Source organism: Scyliorhinus torazame, chromosome 7, assembly GCF_047496885.1.
Source record: "Scyliorhinus torazame isolate Kashiwa2021f chromosome 7, sScyTor2.1, whole genome shotgun sequence".
NCBI classification, from domain to species: Eukaryota; Metazoa; Chordata; class Chondrichthyes; order Carcharhiniformes; family Scyliorhinidae; genus Scyliorhinus; species Scyliorhinus torazame.
The window spans coordinates 106,596,256-106,618,676 of NC_092713.1; the positions used below are offsets into that span (position 1 = coordinate 106,596,256).

The 22,421-nt window shown below is 49.8% G+C and overlaps 1 protein-coding gene across 3 annotated transcripts in view; it reads left to right on the forward strand.

Moving 5' to 3' along the window:
* Positions 1–22,421, forward strand: part of LOC140426433 (cytosolic phospholipase A2-like) — a 251,989-nt gene that overhangs the window by 113,820 nt on the left and 115,748 nt on the right. For all 3 annotated transcript variants that reach the window (XM_072511223.1, XM_072511222.1, XM_072511224.1), the window contains one exon: positions 21,108–21,256. In XM_072511223.1, the coding sequence (XP_072367324.1) occupies positions 21,108–21,256 (149 nt within the window). The remainder of the gene's footprint in view (positions 1–21,107; positions 21,257–22,421) is intronic.

Consider the following 22,421-nt stretch of genomic DNA (forward strand, 5'->3'; position numbering starts at 1 on the left):
TCCAGAAGACAAAAGAAACACCTTTTAACAGAAGTACATCAGGTTTACATTCACTACTGAAAACATTTATAATTCCGAATTCACCAAATGATCAAGAGATAGTCTTTTCATGGCAGAGAGATCAACAGTGCACCTGCTTTGTCTGGCTTCAGCTCTAACACTGAAAATGAAACTAAAACACACCCTGCAGCAAACAGCCTAAAACAAAAGTAAAAAGCGGACAGACAGCCCAGCTCCACCCACTATCTGTCATCACTGCAGTAATAAACACAATTTCTTAAAGGTACTCTCACTACAGATACTTATATACACAACCATTTATAAACACCCATTTCTTAAAGGTATTCTCACATGACACCCCTCATCATAGGACAGCTCCCTTGTCACATGAACCAACTTAATGAACTTTTGGTATACCACCTCCAATGCAACTTTATCCTTTCTTAAATGTGAAAGTCAAAACTGCACACCGTCTCTAGATGGAGTCTTACCCAAACTCTGTAGAATTCTTTATTCTTGTACTCCCATTCCCAATCCACTTTGAAAAAAAGGTTATCCTGTTATTTGGCTTCATAATTCCTTGCTGCACTTCCGCGCTAACATTCTATGTTCCTTGCATGAGTACACCCAAGTCTCTTTGAATATCAAAGCTTAATAGCCCTTCACCTTTGAAAACGTATTCTGCGTTTTATTCCTGCAACCAAAGTGAATAACTTTACACTTCCCTGTATTATATTTCCATCTGCCACCTTGTTACCCACTCACTTAACCTGTCTGTATCTCTTTGCAGCCTCTCTGTGGCCTCCCCGCAACCTACCTTTCCACTTAGTTTGATAGTATCAGCAAACTTTAATACTCTCTGTCTCCCCATCTAATTCAGTCTTATTGTTGTAAATAGCTGAGGCCCCAGAACTGATCTGGGTGACACTCCATAATTCACTGCCTGTCAACTTGAAAGCACTCGGCACTTCCGGTTGCGGCCATGCCTGGATAGGTCGCATGTTAGGCAGCTCCCGCCGGGAACGGACGTTTGGGCTCTCTAGAGGGGCCCCAACGGCACTTGTTCGACGGCTTCCAGTGTGGGGAGGTGACAGCAAGGTCCCCCCGACTGTATATGGATTGGACCAGGAATGGAGCGGTGAAAAAAGGGATCTTGGAGCAGCGGAAAGTGAGAGGGAGATAAAGCAAGATGGCGGCAGGTGGAGACCAAGCAGCGTGGGCGCAGTGGTCGCAGGAGCAGCAGGGGTTTCTTAAACGCTGCTTTGAGGAGCTGAAAACCGAAATGCTGGCGCCAATGAAGGCGGCGATTGAGAAGCTAGTGGAGACCCAGAAGGCCCAAGGGGCGGCGATCCGGGAGGTGCGGCAAAAAGCCTCGGAGAACGAGGACGAGATCTTGGACTTGACGGTGAAGGTGGAGGCACACGAGGCGCTGCACAAGAGGTGGGCGGAAAGATTTGAGGACCTGGAGAATAGGCCGAGGAGGAAGAATCTTCGGATTCTGGGTTTCCCTGAAGGAGTGGAGGGGCCCGATGCCGGGGCATATGTGAGCACGATGCTCAATTCGCTGATGGGTGCGGGAGCCTTCCCGAGGTCCCTGGAGCTAGATGGGGCTCACCGGGTCCTGGCAAGGAGACCCAAGGCCAACGAGCCGCCAAGGGCTGTAGTGGTGAGGTTTCACCGCTTTATGGATAGAGAGTGTGTCTTGAGATGGGCCAAGAAAAAGCGGAGCAGCTGGGAGAACACGAAGATCCGAATCTACCAGAACTGGAGTGCGGAGGTAGCCAAGAAGAGAGCTGGCTTTAATCGGGCTAAGGCGGTGCTCCATCGGAAAGGGGTGAAGTTCGGTATGCTGCAGCATGCGCGATTGTGGGTCACATTCCAGGATCGGCACCACTATTTTGAAACGCCTGAGGAGGCTTGGAGCTTTATACAGACTGAAAAGTTGGACTCAAATTGAGGGTTTGTTGTTGTGGGGGGATGTTTGCTGTATATATGGTTTCAACTACGTGTAGGGAATGTTCCCTTGGTTGGGTGCTGGATGGGGATGGGTGAAGGGATTTGATGGGGAGAATGTGGGAGAGTGTGGGCGTCGGTGTTGGAGGGAGGGGAGGCCCGGGGATGGGGAATTGAGGTAAAAGGAGCTGCCCCAGAGGGGGCGGGGCCGGCTCAGGAAAGTGCGAGCTTTTTCCCGGGCTAGGGAAGGACGGAGGTGGGGGTCGGAGTGTGGGGGGGGGGGGGGTGTGGCGGTACTGGAGAGGAGCACACGCTGACTGCCAGGGAGGAGAGGGAAGGGGGGGGGGGGGAGGTACTGGAGAGGAGCACACACTGACTGCCAGGGAGGAGAGGGAGGGGGGATTCCCACACTGGGGGGGTCGACGGGAAGGCGGGAGAGGCCGGGGTCAGCAGGAGTCAGCTGACTTACAGGAGTGTTGTGGGGGGAGCAAAAGAGCTAGATATGGATCTAGCGGGGAAGGGGGGGAGAGAGGGGGGGTATAGGGTTGCTGCTGCATTGGCCAAAAGGGAACTGGAAATAGGAGAGGTGGTCGGGGTAGGGGTCCGCCATCTGGGGGACTGGAGGGTACGGGAGGCGCGGGCACGTGACTGGCCTAAAAAGGAGATGGCTAGTCGGTGGCGGGGGGGGGGGGGGGGGGCGGGGGGCAGCCCCCCAATCCGGCTGATAACTTGGAATGTGGGGGGCCTGAATGGGCCGGTTAAGAGGGCCCGAGTGTTTGCGCACTTAAAGGGACTGAAGGCAGACGTGGTCATGCTTCAGGAGACACATTTGAAGGTGGCAGATCAGGTCAGGCTGAGAAAGGGATGGGTAGGACAGGTATTCCATTCGGGGCTGAATGCGAAGAACAGAGGGGTTGCAATACTGGTGGGGAAGCGGGTGTCGTTTGAGGCAAAGAATATTGTAGTGGATAATGGAGGTCGATATGTGATGGTGAGCGGTAGGTTGCAGGGGGTGCAGGTGGTACTGGTAAACATATATGCCCCGAACTGGGATGATGCCGGATTTATGAAGCGCATGCTGGGTCGGATTCCGGACCTGGAGGTAGGAAGCTTGATAATGGGGGGGGATTTCAACACGGTGCTGGATCCAGCATTGGATCGCTCTAGGTCCAAGACAGGGAAGAGGCCGGCTGCGGCCAAGGTGCTTAGGGGGTTTATGGACCAGATGGGGGGAGTGGATCCATGGAGGTTTGCCAGGCCCCTGGCCAGGGAATTTTCATTCTTTTCCCATGTACATAGAGCCTACTCCCGGATAGATTTTTTTGTTTTGAATAGGGCGCTAATCCCGAAAGTGGAGGGAACGGAGTATTCGGCCATAGCCATCTCAGACCACGCCCCGCACTGGGTGGAGCTGGAGTTGGGGGAGGAGAGGGACTAGCGCCCGCTGTGGCGTCTTGATGTGGGATTATTGGCGGATGAGGAGGTGTGCGGGAGGGTGCGGGGGTGCATCGAGAGATATTTGGAGGCCAATGACAACGGAGAGGTGCAGGTGGGGGTAGTCTGGGAGGCGTGAAGGCGGTGGTCAGGGGAGAGTTAATCTCCATCAGGGCCCACACGGAGAAAAGAGAGGGCAGGGAGAGGGAGAGGTTGGTGGGGGAGATCTTAAGGGTGGACAGGAGATATGCAGAGGCCCCCCGAGGAGGGACTACTCAGGGAGCGGCGAAGCCTCCAGATGGAGTTTGACCTGTTGACCACAGGGAAAGCAGAGGCACAGTGGAGGAAAGCACAGGGGGCGACGTACGAGTATGCGGCGAAGGCGAGACGGATGCTGGCACACCAACTTCGTAAGAGGGAGGCAGCGAGGGAGATAGGTGGAGTTAAGGATAGCGGGGGGAATACGATGCGGAGTGCGGTGAGAGTAAATGAGGTATTCAAGGACTTCTATGAGGAGCTGTACAGATCTGAGCCCCCAGCGGGGGAAGAGGGGATGCGACGATTTTTGGATCAACTGAGGTTCCCGAGGGTGGAGGAGCAGGAGGTGGCTGGTTTAGGGGCGCCAATTGGGTTGGAGGAGCTGGTTAAAGGATTGGGGAACATGCAGGCGGGGAAGGCCCCGGGACCAGATGGATTCCCGGTCGAGTTTTATCGGAAATATGTGGACCTGCTAGGCCCGTTGCTAGTGAGGACTTTCAATGAGGCAAGGGAGCGCTGTCAATGTCCGGGGCGCTGATCTCTCTGATCCTGAAGCGGGACAAGGACCCACTGCAATGTGGGTCGTATAGACCGATCTCGCTCCCCAATGTGGATGCTAAGTTGCTGGCAAAAGTGCTGGCATAGAGAATTGAGGACTGTGTCCCAGGGGTGATCCATGAGGACCAGATAGGATTTGTAAAGGGCAGGCAGCTAAACACTAATGTGCGGAGGGTCCTCAACGTGATTATGATGCCATCGGTGGAGGGAGAAGCGGAGGTAGTGGCAGCTATGGACGCGGAGAAGGCCTTCGACCGTGTGGAGTGGGAGTATCTTTGGGAAGTATTGCGGAGGTTTGGGTTCGGGGAGGGGCTCATCAGCTGGGTCAGGCTGCTATCTAGAGCCCCGGTGGCGAGTGTGGCTACGAATCGGCAGAGGTCGGAGTACTTTCGGCTGTACCGAGGGACGAGGCAGGGGTGCCCCCTGTCCCCCTTGTTGTTTGCATTGGCAATTGAGCCTTTGGCCATGGCACTAAGGGAGTCCAGGAAATGGAGGGGATTCATAGAATCATAGAATTTACAGTGCAGAAGGAGGCCATTCGGCCCATCGAATCTGCACTGGCTCTTGGAAAGAGCACCCTACCCAAGGTCAACACCTCCACCCTATCCCCATAACCCAGTAACCCCACCCAACACGAAGGGCAATTTTGGACACTAAGGGCAATTTATCCTGGCCAGTCCACCTAACCTGCACATCTTTGGACTGTGGGAGGAAACCGGAGCACCCAGAGGAAACCCACGCACACACGGGGAGGATGTGGAGACTCCGCACAGACAGTGACCCAAGCAGGAATCGAACCTGGGACCCTGGAGCTGTGAAGCAATTGTGCTATCCACAATGCTACCGTGCTGCCCTCGGATTGGTCCGAGGGGGAGAGGAACATCGGGTGTCGCTGTATGCGGACGACCTGTTGCTGTATGTGGCAGATCCAGTGGAGGGGATGGTGGAGGTCATGCGGATCCTAAGGGAGTTTGGGGACTTCTCGGGCTATAAGCTCAACGTAGGGAAAAGTGAGCTCTTTGTGGTGCATCCAGGGGACCAGGGAAGGGGGATAGACGACCTACCATTGAAGAGGGCGGAAAGGAGCTTTCGGTACCTGGGGATCCAGGTGGCTGGGAGTTGGGGGGCCCTGCACAAGCTCAATTTGACGCGGTTGGTGGAGCAGATGGAGGAGGATTTCAAAAGATGGGATGTGCTGCCACTCTCGCTAGCGGGCAGAGTACAGTCGGTTAAAATGATGGTCCTCCCGAGGTTTCTCTTTGTGTTCCAGTGCCTTCCCATTGTGATCACCAAGGCCTTTTTTAAACGGGTAGGTAGGAGCATCATGGGTATCGTGTGGGCAAATAAGACCCCGAGGGTAAAGAGGGTGTTTCTGGAGCGTAGCAGGGACGGGAGGGCTGGCGCTGCCGAATCTGTGCGACTATTATTGGGCAGCCAACGTGGCGATGATCCGTAAGTGGGTAATAGAGGGAGAGGGGGCGGTGTGGAAGAGGTTGGAGATGGCGTCCTGCAGGGGCACGAGACTGAGGGCGCTGGTCACGGCACCGCTGCCGCTCTTGCTGACAAGGTACCCCATGAGTCCGGTGGTGGCGGCAACGTTGAAGATCTGGGGGCAGTGGAGACGGCATAGGGGTGAGGTGGGAGCCTCGGTTTGGTCCCCGATTCGGGAGAACCATCGGTTCGTCACGGGAAGGATGGATGGGTGGTTTCGGAGCTGGCATCGGGCAGGGATCAGAAGAATGGGGGACCTGTTTATAGATGGGACGTTTGCGAGCCTCGGGGCGCTGGAGGAGAGGTTTGGGTTACCCCCGGGAAATGCGTTCAGGTATATGCAAGTGAGGGCGTTTGTGAGGCGGCAGGTGAGGGAATTCCCGTTGCTCCCGACACAGGGGATTCAGGACAGGGTGATTTCGGGTGTATGGGTCGGAGAAGGCAAGGTTTCGGCGATCTATCAGGAGATGAAAGAAGAGGAGGAGGCCTCGGTAGAGGAGCTAATGGGCAAGTGGGAGGAGGAGCTAGGGGAGGAGATAGATGAGGGTCTGTGGGCTGATGCCCTGAGTAGGGTTAACTCCTCTTCCTCTTGCGCCAAGCTCAGCCTAATACAATTTAAGGTTACTCACAGAGCACATATGACAGGGGCGAGGTTGAGTAGGTTCTTTGGGATGGAGGACAGGTATGGGAGGTGCTCGGGAAGTCCGGCGAATCACGTCCACATGTTCTGGTCGTGCCCGGCACTGGATGGGTTCCACGAGGACTATGTCCAAGGTGGTGAAAGTCCAGGTCAAGCCGAGCTGGGGGTTGGCACTATTTGGGGTAACGGATGACCCGGAGCGCAGGAGGCGAAAGAGGCCGGTATCCTGGCCTTTGCGTCCCTGGTAGCCCGGGGGGATCTTGCGAAGCCCCCAGTGTGGAAGCCTGGATAAATGACATGGCAGGGTTCATTAAGCTGGAGAGGATAAAATTTGCCTTGAGAGGGTCTGTGCAGGGATTCTTCAGGCGGTAGCAACCGTTCCTAGGCTATCTCGCGGAGCGTTAGGAGGAGCTCAGCAGCAGCAGCAACCCAGGGGAGCCCAGGGGTCTCTTTCGAGGGGGGTATTTGGGTGGGTGGGGGGGGGCTTCCCCAAGGGTACCTTTGAATGTCATATGGGGGGGGTTACTATATACGGGGGAAGCCCAATGTATAAGTTTTGTATTATTTTCGATTGTTGTGTTTGTGTTCCTTTTTCTATTTGTTATGGGGGGGGGGGTTTGTTAAAATTTTGTTGGAAAAATCTGAATAAACATATATTTTTTTTAAAAACTTGAAAGCACTCCGTTTATGCCCACTCTCTGTTGTATATCAGTTAACCAATCCTCTATCCCTGCCAACGTATTTCCCCCAATTCCATGATCCCTTATTTTGCCTATTAACATTTTGTGCAGCACCTTATTGAATGCCTTTTGGAAATCCAGGTATACCACATCTACTGGTTCCCCTTTATCTACCCTACTAGTTACATCCTTAAAAACAATGAATTTGTCAAACAGATTTTCTTTGAGTAAAAACCATGGCCGGGATTCTCCAAACCCGCGGCCATGTTCTGACGCTGGCGTGAAAAGCAGCGCGAACCACTCCGGCGTCAACAGTCCTCGATTATCAGATATTCACCCCTTCCTAGGGGGCTAGGTCGGCGCCTGAGTGGTCTCTGCTGCTCCAGCTGGCGCAGCACGGCCGGCGCAGGTCCGCGCATGCGCGCTACGGCCGGCGCGGGTTCGCGCATGCCCGTGGGTTCCCGTATCCCCGCCAGCCCCCGGGCAATATGGCGGAGCCCTACAGGCGCCCGGCGCGGAGGAACTTAGGCCCCCACGGAACCAGGCCGCCCGCTGATTGGTAGGCCCCGATCGTAGGCCAGGCCACCGTGGAGACCACCCTGGGGTTGGATCCCCCCCGCCTTCCCCTCCAGAACGGCCCCTGCAGACAGAACTTCCAGGTCCCGCCGGGTGGGACCAGAATAACCCACGCCGGCGGGACTTGGTCAAACTCGGCCCGTCGAGGCCCGGAGAATCGCCGGGGGGGCGCTTTCAACGGCTCCCGACTGGCACGGCGGCGATCCCGTGGGTGCCCAAGACCCGGAGCGGGATCGGAGAATCCCGTCCCATGTTGGTTTGTTCTAATCGTACTCTACTTTTCTTACTGCATTATTAAAACTTTCTTAACAATAGATTTCAGCATTTTCCTCAACAACTGATTTAGGCTAAGTGGCTGTTGTTCACTGTTTTCCCTCTCCTTCCTTTCTTGAAAAGCAGTTAACATTTACCAAATTCCAATCTGTTGGGACCACTCCTAAATATAAGGAATTTTGCAAATTCTAGTTAGCTCATCCACTATCTCTGCAGATATTTATTTTAATACTCTAAGGTGTAGGTCATCAGGTCCTGGGGATTTGTCAGATTTTAGTCCGTCAAGTTTCTCCAATGCTTTTTCTCTGCTGATATTAATTCCCTTAATTACCTCACTCTTTTTAGCCCCAAGACTACTGTCTAAATTTGACACAGAACCTGTGTCTTCTACTATGTGTTTTGACACATTTACTAAATGCCTCAGGCATTTCCTCGTTCCCGTCTTTATATTTCTGGTGAGTTTCTGGTTAGGATTCAGTGATCAAGAAAAGACAAGTGGTCACGGAGATGTGATCCAACCTTGCTGTGATCATGAATTAGAGATCTTTTGCGTTCTATAACCACCATCCAGTGTTAGAACAGGCTGAGGCCAGGGCGGCACGGTGACACAATGGTTAGCATTGTTGCCTCACTGCGCCGAGGACCCGGATTTGTTTTTGGGTCACTGTCCGTGTGGAGTTTGCACAATCTCCCCGTGTCTGCGTGGGTCTCACCCCTACAACCCAAAGGGTGTGCAAGGTAGGTTGATTGGCCATATCTTTTTATTAAAACAGTAAAAAATATATACAAGGCCAAACGGTCCAAACACTAATTTTGTGTTGGAGAAACAGGGTACCCTCCCCTCAGCACCAACGTACGGGGAGGGGGGGTAGGATACTCTGATTATTAAAACAGTTCACAACACAGTTGTACAAAAAACAAATGGTACAAGCACTAAACTTTGCGCTGGAGAAACCAGATACCCTCACCTCTACCAACAGAAGGGAAAGGAGGGGGGAGGGGGGGGGGTAGGGGGGGGGAGGAGAGAGTGGAAAGGAGGGTGACCAATAGGACACTGCCTGAACATTAAGTTGCCCCTTAACAGGAAAAAGAAGAATTGGGCACTCTAAATTAAACAAAAAGCACAGACCGAGGCCTTGTTTAATCACAGCTCTAACTATCTGTTGTTGATTATTTGTAGCTGATTTCCATTGCTATTGTGAAGAGTAGAAAGTGTTAATTATTCTGTAAATTGTCAACTGAAAACATCCTTTCCTTGTTTCTGAAATTAATTGAAAAATGAATTTCACAATTGTGATTCATGACCTATTCTCCTGCTAACTGTTCAAAATAAGAAGCACAAGGTGAGTCCCTGTGCAATTTAATAGCAGCCAGTCTCGGTACTAGATTGGGGCAGAAAAATAGACGCCAGGTTCAGTTTGGATTACACTTATTTAGTCGCACCCTCTCATTGTAAGCTGTTTCATTTTAATAACAAGGTTTTATCACTCACCCTTAATTATTCTTATTAAAGTGCTGAGGGGCCGTCTTCCTAGACAGCTGTTATTTTAGCAGTTGGATACAATTGAGTGGCTCAATGGGCCACTCCAGAGGTCAACCACACTAATGTGGGCCAAGAATGGGTGAAGATGTTGATTTACTTCCTTAAAGGACATTAGCGTATTCTTTGGGTTTTTTAATGACAATCCAACTGCATCATCGTCACTTTTGCTGGTGCCAGCTCTATTATTCCCATATTCTTTCAAACTGATTTAAAATTCTTAAATTGCAAAAGTGGAACCTGAACTCTCACTTTCTGGATTATTGGTAGGTCTCTGCATAAGTACAATAACAGGGAGTAATAGACTCCATCATGTCGCCCCCACAGTGCCAGAAAACTAGCTCGCAGCTTCAGTGAACAGGCTAGCTTTTCAGGCAGGAATGTCCAGCTGGCGTTTAACTGCTGCAGCAGGATTGTCTGACTTAGATTTGGAGATGGTTAGCACGATGATGTCATCCTGCAACAGGCAAGAGTTCCCCTCACCCCAAACAGACCGTTTCAACCTTCCCGGAATGACTGCTTAGGGACAGGGGCTAGCCACTGCACATGTAGCTAATGGCACCTCAGCAATCGTACCGGGACCGATCAGCTCCGGTAGAACAGCTAAAAGAACCACCAAGAAAAGCATTGAACACACTATTGGGGTATTGAAGCAAATTGATTGATTTGGAGGCATGTACTGTGGAGATTCTTCTTGAAAAATAACTACTTAAAAGTAGATTAGCTGGAGGAACTTAGTCAAAAATTCAGAAGAACAAGACGATAAAGGACGCAGGTTGGGTGGATTGGCCATGTTAAATTGCCCCTTAGTGTCCAAAGATGTGCAGGTTAGGTAGATTGGCTATGCTAAATTGTTCCTTAGTGTCCAAAGATGTGCAGGTTAGGTGAGGTTATAGGGATAGGGCGGGGGAGTGGGCCTGGGTTGGGTACTCTGAGGGTTGGTTCAGACTCGATGGACCGAAAGGCCTCCTTCTGCACTATAGGGATTCTATAACTCTATAATTAGAAACTTGCACCAGAAGACTGATACCAATGGCAGGCATGAGCTTTCAACTATCCACTGCAGTTACAAATGAGCAAAATATAGATAGCCAGCGGCCTTGTAACCACTCAGAAAAATGGATCTACATATCTGTCACTGAATTGAAGCTGCTCTTCTGACTAACTGTACAGTTACCAGTCTCTTCATTGCATAACAAGAACCCTGCACAGGTACAGACATTGATTGGTTCTCAGCGCTAAATGAGGAAATGGGAAACCAGTGCACTGATGTTGCTGCCCTCAAACAGGCATTGCAAACTCTGTTGAAGCAAAGGGTCCTTAAATGCAAATCCCTGAATTGTATGTCTGTTCGTTTGATTCTCAGTGTGCTAGATATTGCTCAATCTTGAGTGGGGAAAAATGTGTGCTGGCAATGCACAGCACATCTGGCCTCTGTTAAATAGATGGAAGTTTCACCTGGACCACATTCAGTTGAATTTTTCCTTTTAGTCTTGTCTCTAGTCCAGTGGGCATCATGTTTGTTTTACACGCAAAAGGTCCGCGGTTCAAAACCGGTCAGAAACATTGTCAAATAGTAACCAAAGCTCTGCAATTCCAGCACGATCTTGTTTTAATTCAGATTTTGAAGCTTTGCAATTTTTATTCTTTAAAGTTAATACTTTACTGTGGTTTGGCTGAAGCTGCCAGTTCTATTTAAAAAGTGTCATCTGTTAAAAGAATGATTTTGCTAAGTCTGCCAGATGTTTAAAATTAAATTGCTGGAAGAATCCAAAGGACAACAGACAGCCTGTGCTGGCAAGTTGTGTTGCGTAGTGCTTGGCAAAAGGTTCATTTAGCTTCTCTAACCTAAAAGATTTGAATTGGGTATACAGAAGAAACCCGTCACAGAGAAAGGGAGGGAGAAAGCAAATCTGGGTTTTTTTTCAAAACTGCAATAATGAGGGTCAATGTGTGTGTTAAATGGGAGATATATTTTTGAATGTTTGGCAAACATTTCTTGTTTATAATCACATTATTAATCCCATCCTCCCATCACTTGCATGTGGCATGTTCCAAGTTGCTGAAGCTCTCCCTTCCTAATCAAATCAGAAAGTTTTGCCACACTTTTCAAGGGAACACCCCTTTAAGGTTCTGTGTTTTTACCAGATCTACATTCATTGTGCTGACTTTGATTGCCAATATTTGATTCAATATTCAATATATTTTGATATGCCAAGACCAGCATGTAGTGCCACCAGTGGTGGTAATGGCCAATGATACGTCCCTTGATCTGCTCACTTTTAATCTGCAGACCTTACAAAAATATTAATTATTGAACAATATTTTGCAGGAACTGAGATGTTTTCCCCATTAGTGTATGTTTTGTTCTTTCGGAATGCTTTCATTTAAATAGTAATGTGACCCAACTATCACTGCCAATACCCCCAACAATGCCACATTACTTCATTAAAAAGCCCGCATGCTTCAGTTTTATGGATGATTTCAATTCTCGTGCAGAGTCCGGCTCCAAGAAATTTATCAGCACTGAAGGTGATGATATGAATAAATAAAAATATAAAATTATTTAGTCTTCAGTGACATTGTGCATGGTGGGGTTGAAATTGATCTATGTCATAAGTGCAAAATTGGCTTCTTGAAGTTAATGGTTTAAAATAAAAGGACAAATTATAAATTGATTTGCTTTGAGCCCATTTTGTGCTATTATACCAGTGAACCAAATGGCAAACCATTTTATACAGACACATGGAAGCCATGTAGTAGAGTATGTATTATTCTGCTACTAGGGAAAGCAGTGTCCCCTTAGACCAGAATGTTTAATTGCTATTGAGTAAAAATTAGGCAGAGTCTTAATTATTCTCGTGGTTAACCATCATCACTTTGTCTTTGTGATTTGAAAAGTTACCATGAAATTCTAAGCATTCTGGTTCCTTAACCAAATTTGTGCCAAATGAATGCTTTTCAATATTCCAGCACTTTGTATGTGTGACACAGATATTTGAGTGTGGCACTTGTCATGTGACTGACAGTAAATGCGTGGCATATTCTAAAATGTCAGAAAATCATCTGGTAAGTCAGTGGATGCACTGGTAAGGGCTGTCATAATATCCACTCATGCATATATTGAGATGCAGACAGGCAGTGATTGACACACAGGATAACCAATCACCAGACAAGCCACCACCACTATAAAGCCCACAGGGCATTAAGACTCTCTCTCTCTCACAGGACACAGCTACTGAGATAGTTAGAGTGCTCAAGCCAGTGAGCACCATCTCTATGTGGTAGAGAGTTAGTCTGGTTAAGCCAGTGGGAGGTTATCAGTTAGATTAATAGAGTGTCAACCCACAGCAGATTATGTACAGCAATCAGCAAGTTCAATAAAACAGTGTTGGACCATCTCCTGTGTCAGAAGCCTGTTTCTAGTTTCACTGCATCCAGTTGCAGTCAACGCTGAACCAACTCACTTAACACATCATGGTACCAGGGAGCTATTAATTCTAATGAACCTACCTCGAGTGAATCTGCAACGACCAGCAAGCAGCCATCCAGTGGCATGGAAAAGATCCAGCCTCTTCCGTAACTCCGGATCTCCGGCAACCTCGGCGCCAACCGGAAAGTCTTCAAACAGAAGTTCCTCCTGTATATCGAGGCCTCCGACCTCGAGGCAGCATCGGATGCCAGAAAGATCGCGCTGTTCCTGTCGACTGCCGGGATCAAGCAATCCACATATATAACTCGCTCACGTTTGCCGTTGGCGAAGACAAGACGAAGTACAAGACAGTTCTGCTGAAATTCGACAGCCACTGCAAAATTGAGGTGAATGAGAGCTTTGAACGGTACATCTTCCAACAGAGGCTTCAGGGTAAGGATGAACCTTTTCAGTCCTCCTTGACCCATCTCCGCATCCTAGCGCAGTCATGTAATTATGACTCGATGGTTGATTCCATGATCTGGGATCAGATCGTTTTCAGGGTCCAGTCCAACTCCCTGCGGGAGCAGCTCCTCAAAATCAAACCGTTGACCCTCGCCGTTGCCATCGAAACGTGCGGTGTCCATGAGCATGCCAGAAATCGTTACTCCCGCATCAGGGCGGCAGAAACTGCAAAACTGGCCTCCCACGAGGCAGAAAGGGTGCAGGCCATAGTGAAAATGCAAGGCCTGAGCATCGAGGAGAGTGGCCGTTTTGCACGCTTTTCTCGGGTCCGCACGCATGCGCACCACGACCGGGTGGACGATGAGGCCGAAGACCCTAATGCTTATGTGCGAACGTCGGCCGACCGCACTGCGCATGCGCGATGGCGCACAGAACGAGCGGATGTCAGCATCATGACGTGTCCAAATTGTGGCTCCGCCCATTTAAAGTGGCAATATCCAGCCAAAGGCAGGCGATGTCTATAGTGTGGAAAGCCTGGTCATTACGCGGCCTTCTGCAGGTCCGCTCCACCGAACAACAGCCAGCGATTCCAGCTGCAGCACAGATGTGTCCGCTGCGTACAACAAGGCATGCAGGATTCTGATCCCGACAGCCCAACGGACCCCGATGCTGACTGCCTCGGGTCTCCATATCGGGTGGGCATCATCACTACACGCGAACTGGTCTCCACCGCGCCTGCAAACCGCCTTTCGATCCTGAGTGTGGATCCTGACGACGAGTGGTGTGCCGTCATCACGGTCAACCAGTGTCGCATCCGATTTAAATTGGACACTGGCGCGTCTGCAAACCTCATATCACAGTTGGACCTCAACAACATCTGAGACCAACCTAGCATTCTTCCACCAGATTGCCAGCTCCTTGACTACAATGGTAATGCCATAGCTGCCAGCGGATCGTGTCAGCTAGGTGTACCTCACAAGGAAATCAAGGCAACGTTAAGATTCGAGATCGTCCGGCCTGACAAGGCATCCCTGCTCGGTGCTCACACGCAAACCCCTAAATCTGGTCCAGCGAGTCCATGCCATGTCCTCGACACCGGCGACTGCCTCGCTCAATGCGAACCTCCAGGCTGCGATAGATGACATTCTCACGCAATACCACAGTGTGTTTGATGGGATGGGCACGCTCCCATATCGCTACAAGATATTGTTCAAGCCGAGTGCCACCCCAGTCATCCATGCACCACGCCGGGTGCCGGCTCCTCTCAAGGATCGTCTGAAAACGCAGCTACGAGAGCTCCAAGACCAGGGCATCATCTCTGGAACCCACAGCCTGGGTCAGCTCCATGGTCTGCATCAAGAAATCCTCTGGTGAATTCCGCATTTGCATTGATCCCAAAGATCTAAATCGTAACATAATGCGAGAGCACTACCCGATCCCGAAGCGTGAAGAATTATCCTGTGAGATGGCTCATGCCAAATTCTGACCCACGCTGGACGCCTCCCACGGTTTTTGGCAGATACAGCTGGACGAGTCCAGTCGGAAGCTGTGCACGTTTAACACTCCGCTCGGCAGGTATTGCTACAACCGCATGCCTGTTGGTATCATCTCAGCTTCCAAAGTATTTAATTGCATAATGGAGCAAATGATGGAGGGCATCGAGGGGGTGCGAGTCTATGTGGACGACGTGATCATCTGGTCCACGACGCCCGAGGATCACATCGCCTCAAACAGGTCTTCCAGAGGATTCAGGAAAATGACCTCCAGCTCAACAGGGCCATTTGGTCAGTCCGCAATCAAGTTTCTGGGTGACCACATTTCACAGCAAGGTGTGCAACCTGACGCCGACAAGTTGCTGGCAATCAATGCCATGAAGACCCCAGAGGACAAAAAGGCGGTCCTCCGTTTCCTCGGGATGGTAAATTTTCTCGGAAAATTCATTCCCAGCATGGCATCCCACACCACAGCCCTCTGGCATCTCGTTAAAAAGTCGACAGTGTTCCAGTGGCTTCCCGCATATCAAGCGGAGTGGCTTGAGCTGAAGGCGAAGCTCACCACAGCCCCAGTACTGCCGTTCTTTGACCCAACCAAGGATATCAAGATATTCACAGATGCAAGCCAGGACGGCATTGGGGCGGTGCTCCTCCAGCGAGACGAGTCCTCATCCTGGGCTCCAGTGGCATATGCATCCAGGGCCATGACACCGACAGAACAACGGTATGCCCAGATCGAAAAGGAGTGCTTGTGTCTCCTGACAGGAATAGTCAAGTTTCATGACTACGTATACGGTCTGCCGAAGCTCATGGTGGAAACAGACCACAGGCCTTTAGTCTACATAATCCAGAAGGATTTAAATGACATGACACCTCGGCTGCAGCAAATTCTTCTTCGTCTCCGCCGATATGACTTCGAACTCGTCTACACACCGGGTAAGGAGCTGATCATCGCGGATGCCCTATCCCGATCCATCACCATGCCGTGAACAGGGTGACTTCAGTCGCCACATCGAGGCGCAGGTGCAGTTGTGTGCCAGCAACCTCCCAGCCACTGATGAACGAGTTGTCCAAATACGCGAAGAAACTGCCAAAGATCCTCTACTGCAGCGTGTGATGCAACACCTCGCCCATGGCTGGCAAAAGGGGCAGTGCCCCCAGTTCTTCAACGTTAAGGACGAGTTAACAGTTGTTGAGGGGATCCTTCTTAAACTAGAATAGAGTAGACTGCTACTCAAAAATCAAGGGCGCTTACCGTTCCATCCCCCGACCGCACTTTGGGAAATCAGACCATAAGACGGTTCTCCTTCTCCCGGCATACAAGCAGAAACTCAAGCGGGAGAATCCAGCTAAGAAGGTTGTACAGTGCTGGTCCGAGGAGACAGAAGAGCTCTTACGTGACTGCTTAGAGACAGTGGACTGTTCCATATTTAAGAACTCAGCGACCAACTTAAATGAGTATGCCACCACCGTCACAGACTTCATCAGCAAATGCGTGGACGACTGCGTGCCAAAGAAAGCAGTACGTGCGTTCCCCAACCGGAAACCATGGCTCAATTGCGAGATTGACTCCCTACTGAAGGACAGATCTGAGGCGTTCAAGGCAGATGACCCTGACCTATACAAGAAATCCAGGTACGACCTCCGTAAAGCCATCAGAGATGCCAAGAGAGAATATCAAACCAAGCTAGAGTCACAGACAGACTCTTGGCGGTTGTGGCAAGGACTAAACATAACGGGCTACAAAGCGAAGCCGAACAGTATCTCTGGCAGCAGCGCACCCCTCCCCAATGAACTCAATGCATTCTATGCTCGGTTCGAGCAGGTAACCAACAATCCGCTGTCGAGTGCCCGAGCAGCCCATAATTCACCCATACCCACCATCACAGCTTCCAAAGTCAGATTGGCCTTCCTGAAAGTGAACCCTCGGAAGGCGACGGGCCCGGATGGGATCCCTGGTCGTGCACTCAGAGCCTGCGTGGACCAGCTGGCAGAGGTATTCGCGGACATCTTTAACCTGTCCCTACTCCACTCCGAGGTCCTCTCCTGCTTCAAGAAGACCACCATCATACCGGTACCAAAGAAGAACCAGGCAACGTGCCTCAATGACTACACATGTGGCCCTGACTCCTGTCGTAATGAAGTGCTTCGAGAGGTTGATCATGAAGTGCATCACCTCCATACTCCCAGAACGCCTTGATCCACTGCAATTCGCATACCGCTGCAACCGGTCCACATCAGATACCATTTCCCTGGCCCTACACTCATCCCTAGAGCATCTCGAAAACAAGGACTCCTACATCAGATCCTATTTATTGACTACTGCTCCGCTTTCAACACCATAATCCCAGCCAAATCATATCAAAGCTCCAAAACCTAGGACTTGGCACCCCACTCTGCAACTGGATCCTCGATTTTCTGACCAACAGACCACAATCAGTAAGAATGAACAACAACACCTCCTCCACAATAGTCCTCAACACCGGCGCCCCGCAAGGCTGCATACTTAGCCCCCTACTCTACTCCCTGTACACGCACGACTGCGTGGCAAAACTTGGTTCCAACTCCATCTACAAGTTTGCTGACGATACGACCATAGTGGGCCGGATCTCGAATAACGACGAGTCCGAATACAGGAGGGAGATAGAGAATCTAGTGGAGTGGTGTAGCGACAACAATCTCTCCCTCAATGCCAGCAAAACTATGGAGCTGGTAATTGACTTCAGGAAGCAAAGTACTGTACACACCACTGTCAGTATCAACGGGGCCGAGGTGGAGATGGTTAGCAGTTTCAAATTCCTAGGGGTGCACATCTCCAAAAATCTGTCCTGGTCCACCCACGTCGACGCTACCACCAAGAAAGCACAACAGCGCCTATACTTCCTCAGGAAACGAAGGAAATTTGGCATGTCCACATTAACCCTTACCAACTTTTACAGATGCATGATAGAAAGCATCCTATCTGGCTGCATCACAGCCTGGTATGGCAACTGCTCGGCCCAGGACCACAAGAAACTTCAGAGAGTCGTGAACACCGCTCAGTCCATCACGCAAACCTGCCTCCCATCCATTGACTCCATCTACACCTCCCGCTGCCTGGGGAAAGCGGGCAGTATAATCAAAGATCCCTCCCACCCGGCTTACTCACTCTTCCAACTTCTTCCATCGGGCAGGAGATACAGAAGTCTGAGAACACGCACGAACAGACTCAAAAACAGCTTCTTCCCCACTGTCACCAGACTCCTAAATGACCCTCTTATGGACTGACCTCATTAACACTACACCCTGTATGCTTCATCCGATGCCAGTGCTGATGTAGTTACATTGTATATGTTGTGTTGCCCTATTATGTATTTTCTTTTATTCCCTTTTCTTCTCATGTACTTAATGATCTGTTGAGCTGCTCGCAGAAAAATACTTTTCACTGTACCTCGGTACACGTGACAATAAACAAATCCAATCCAATCGTCATTCCCCAAAGCATGCAAATCATGGTGCTCAGTCAGATCCATGAGGGTCACCTTGGGGTCGAGAAATGTCGACGCGCAGAGCTCGGCAGGCAGTTTACTGGCCTGGCATCAGCCAGGACATTGCCAACACGGTCCTCAACTGCACAACATGCCAGAAATTTCAACCAGCTCAGCCCAAGGAAACACTGCAACAGCACGAAATCATGACTTCTCCGTGGTCCAAGGTGGGGATAGACCTCTTTCACGCAAATGGGCGTGATTACGTGCTCTTGGTCGACTACTTCTCCAGCTACCCGGAAGTGGTGAAACTGTCGGACCTCACGTCCAAGTCAGTGATTAAAGCCTGCAAAGAGACGTTTGCCAGGCACGGCATACCACTCACAGTAATGAGAGACAACGGCCCATGCTTCTACAGCCAAGAGTGATCCGACTTTGCACGATCCTACCACTTCAATCACATCACATCCAGTCCCCATTACCCGCAATCAAAAGGGAAGGCCGAAAAAGGGGTCCATATTGTCAAGCGGTTTCTGTGCAAGGCTGCAGACTCAGCCTCGGACTTCAACTTGGCGCTGTTGGCATACAGGGCAACCCCTCTGTCGACTGGTTTGTCTCCGGCGCAGCTGCTCATGAACCACAACCTGAGGACGACTGTTCCAGCCATCCATGTTCCAGACCTTGACCACCTCATGGTGCTGCAGAAAGTGCAGCGATCCAGGGACCAGCAGAAGATCACATATGATGCTCATGCCACGGGTCTGCCTGCGCTGGCTCCAGAAGATGTTGTTCGCGTCCAGTTGCCTGAGGGAGGTTGGTCAGCCCCAGCCATTGTCGTCAGACAGGCTGCCCCAGGTCTTTCATTGTTCAAATGGCTGATGGCTCCAATCTACGGCGCAACAGGAGGGCGCTGCACAAAGTTCCCTGCCCACCGCCTGGCCGCACTTCTCCGCATGTCATCATGCCTCCTCAGGACATCTCGCCCCACATGGCCACTGATCTGGCAGCGATCCCGCCTGTCCACGGACCACCGAAATGGCAGCAATCCCACCTGTCCAGGTGTCGGCGTCCCCCCTCCACCTCTGGGGCGATCAACAAGAATCTGTCGCCCGCCACTGAATCTATAGACTTAAATCTTGTAAATGTTGTTCAGTTTGCTCTGTATCTGCACGATAGACACCTTCCCATGTACATAAGTTCATTCATTCACCACTTGTACATAGTCATGCATGTACCGCCACCTTCCAAAATTTATTTTAAAAAGGGGAGATGTCATAATATCCACTCGTATATAATGAGATGCAGACAGGCAATGATTGGCACACAGGATAACCAATGAACACACACAACATAGAACAACCAATCACCAGACAGGACACCACCACTATAAAGCCCACAGGGCATTAAGACGCTCCCTCTCTCACAGGACACAGCTACTGAGATAGTAAGAGTGCACAAGCCAGTGAGCACTATCACCATGAGGTAGAGAGCTAGTTTGGTCAAGCCAGTAGGAGGTTATCAGTTAGATTGATAGAGTGCCAACGCACAGCAGACTATGTGCAGCAATCAGCAAGTTCAATAAAACAGTGTTGGACCATCTCCTGTGTCGGAAGCCTGTTTCTAGTTTCACTGCATCCAGTTGCAGTCAACGTTGAACCAACTCACTGGCTGCCCTGTGGCTGACCCTCTGACCCCCTCGGGGGAACACGGTATCCCGTCTGGACCCCACGACATCCAACAGTCTGGTCAGGTCGGCATCACCGAAACGTAGGGCTGGTCTGCACGGTGGCATGGCTGCGTGCTGTCTGCCATTTGCTCTGCAGGATCGGTTTAAGTGCTGCTCCCCTTGTTCGGGGGAGCTGCTGGGCGCGGTCCAGGCAAATCAGCTGGTGGAACAGTCATTTCTGACGTGAAGCCCATGGGGCATCATTACCGGCCTTTATTGGCATTAAGCACCAGTAGCGGTCTCGCCGGGTCAGCCTTCGTGAAGCACCCAGCAATCCCAGCTGGCCACTCAGAAAAGCTTTCCGTTAGATGGTGCCCATTGTTCTCTCCTTGCCACCTCCCCTCATCACTGGTATCCTCTCTACTTTATCACTCTGGGTGTTCTGCCTAATCCTTTTTGCTTTCCACCTCTTACATACTGCCCACTGTTGGATCAGAGTTGTGGAAGCAAGTGAGGTTTGTTAATTTCCTCCTATGAATGACTGGTTGATGATTAGTGCCGAAAGTGATTGTGTTCCATCCTGCTCTGTTGGCATAACTTAATACTGAATTACAAATACAGAATAATTACAAATACGGCTGTCACGGAAAGTGGAACAATTTGCTTTATCATAGATCATAGAATTTACAGTGCAGAAGGAGGCCATTTGGCCAGAGTCTGCACCGGCTCTTTGAAAGACCACCCTACCCAAGCCCACACCTCCACCCTATCCCCATAACCCAGTAGCCCCACCCAACACTAAGGGCGTGTTGTGTAACACTTTGTTGTGGTAAGAGTGTTCGTTTGAATTTGGTGGTACTGTGCATGATTAGGATGGGACAAAATGGTCTTTCCATCAGACAGGCTGCAACTGAACTATGACCTATGCAGAAGTGAGAAATGTGAGCTCAAAATCCCCAAACAAGGAAAATTGAAAGGGAAGTTATTCTATTCACGAGCATCAGGATTTGTCACCCTGATGATAAAATCTTAACCCCAAAATTACACAATATAAATGATTTATTCTGGAACAGGGAGCTGGTTTTCTGTATTCCATGCTTTAGCAAACAGATGAAAGTCAGGGATTAGGGATCAGTGATATGCTGCTTTTGGAGCAAGGAATCTTTGTGCAGTGACATTTTTTTATGTTTCGTCTATTCAGTTGACACACCCGACCCCTATGTGGAATTGTTCATCGCCACGGCACCAGAGGGCCGCAAACGGACCAAATATCTTAACAATGTTGTCAACCCAGAATGGAACGAGACATTCAAATTTCTTCTTGACCCAAATGAGAAGAATATTATGGAGGTAAATTGTCCTCATTCAGATCGTTGGATTTTAATTTTGAATTCCATGTTCATGTACAGTATTAATTATTATTGCAGCATATTAGAAGTAGAATGTGTTGTATATAGATACCACAATCATCTGTGGAAAATTATGTCTCAAGGAATCTCAAAGTTGTACTGATAACGCCTTCATGAAATAAGCCGCTGTTAGCAAATATTTGTAGTGAGGACGCATCAAAATCATTGTTATCTTACTTCTGTCACATGGTTCTGACTGAAATGATCTTCTACCTCTTCTTACAACATACTAGAAAAGTATTTTAGCGTGCTGGAACATGGGAGCCGACAATTTTCTCCCTTGAACCTGTTCCTTCAATGAGATCATAGTTGAGCTGCGATCTAAATCCACATGCCTGCCTTTGCCTTATATCCCTCAATAACTCTAATTGCCAAGAAACTATCAATCTTCGCTTTAAAATTAACAGTTGAGCTAGCATGAGTTTGTAGAGGAGAGTTCCAAGCTTACATAAGAACATAAGAACTAGGAACAGGAGTAGGCCATCTGGCCCCTCGAGCCTGCTCCCCCATTCAATGAGATCATGGCTGATCTTTGTGGACTCAGCTCCACTCTCCGGCCCGCACACCATATCCCCGAATCCCTTTATTCTTTAGAAAGGTATCTATCTTTTTCTTAAAAACGTTTAAAGAAGGAGCCTCAACTGCTTCACTGGGCAAGGAATTCCAGAGATTCACAACCCTTTGGGTGAAGAAGTTCCTCCTAAACTCGGTCCTAAATCTACTTCCCCTTATTTTGAGGCTATGCCCCCTAGTTCTGCTTTCCCCGACCAGTGGAAACAACCTGCCCGCATCTATCCTATCTATTCCCTTCATAATTTTATATGTTTCAATAAGATCCCCCCGCATCCTTCTAAACTCCAATGAGTACAGTCCCAGTCTACTCAACCTCTCGTCATAATCTAATCCCCTCAACTCTGGCACCAACCTAGTGAATCTCCTCTGCACTCCCTCCAGTGCCAATATGTCCTTTCTCAGGTAAGTAGATCAAAACTGAGCACAATACTCCAGATGTGGCCTCACCAACACCTTATACAATTGCAGCATAACCTTCCTAGTCTTGAACTCCATCCCTCTAGCAATGAAAGACAAAACTCGATTAGCCTTCT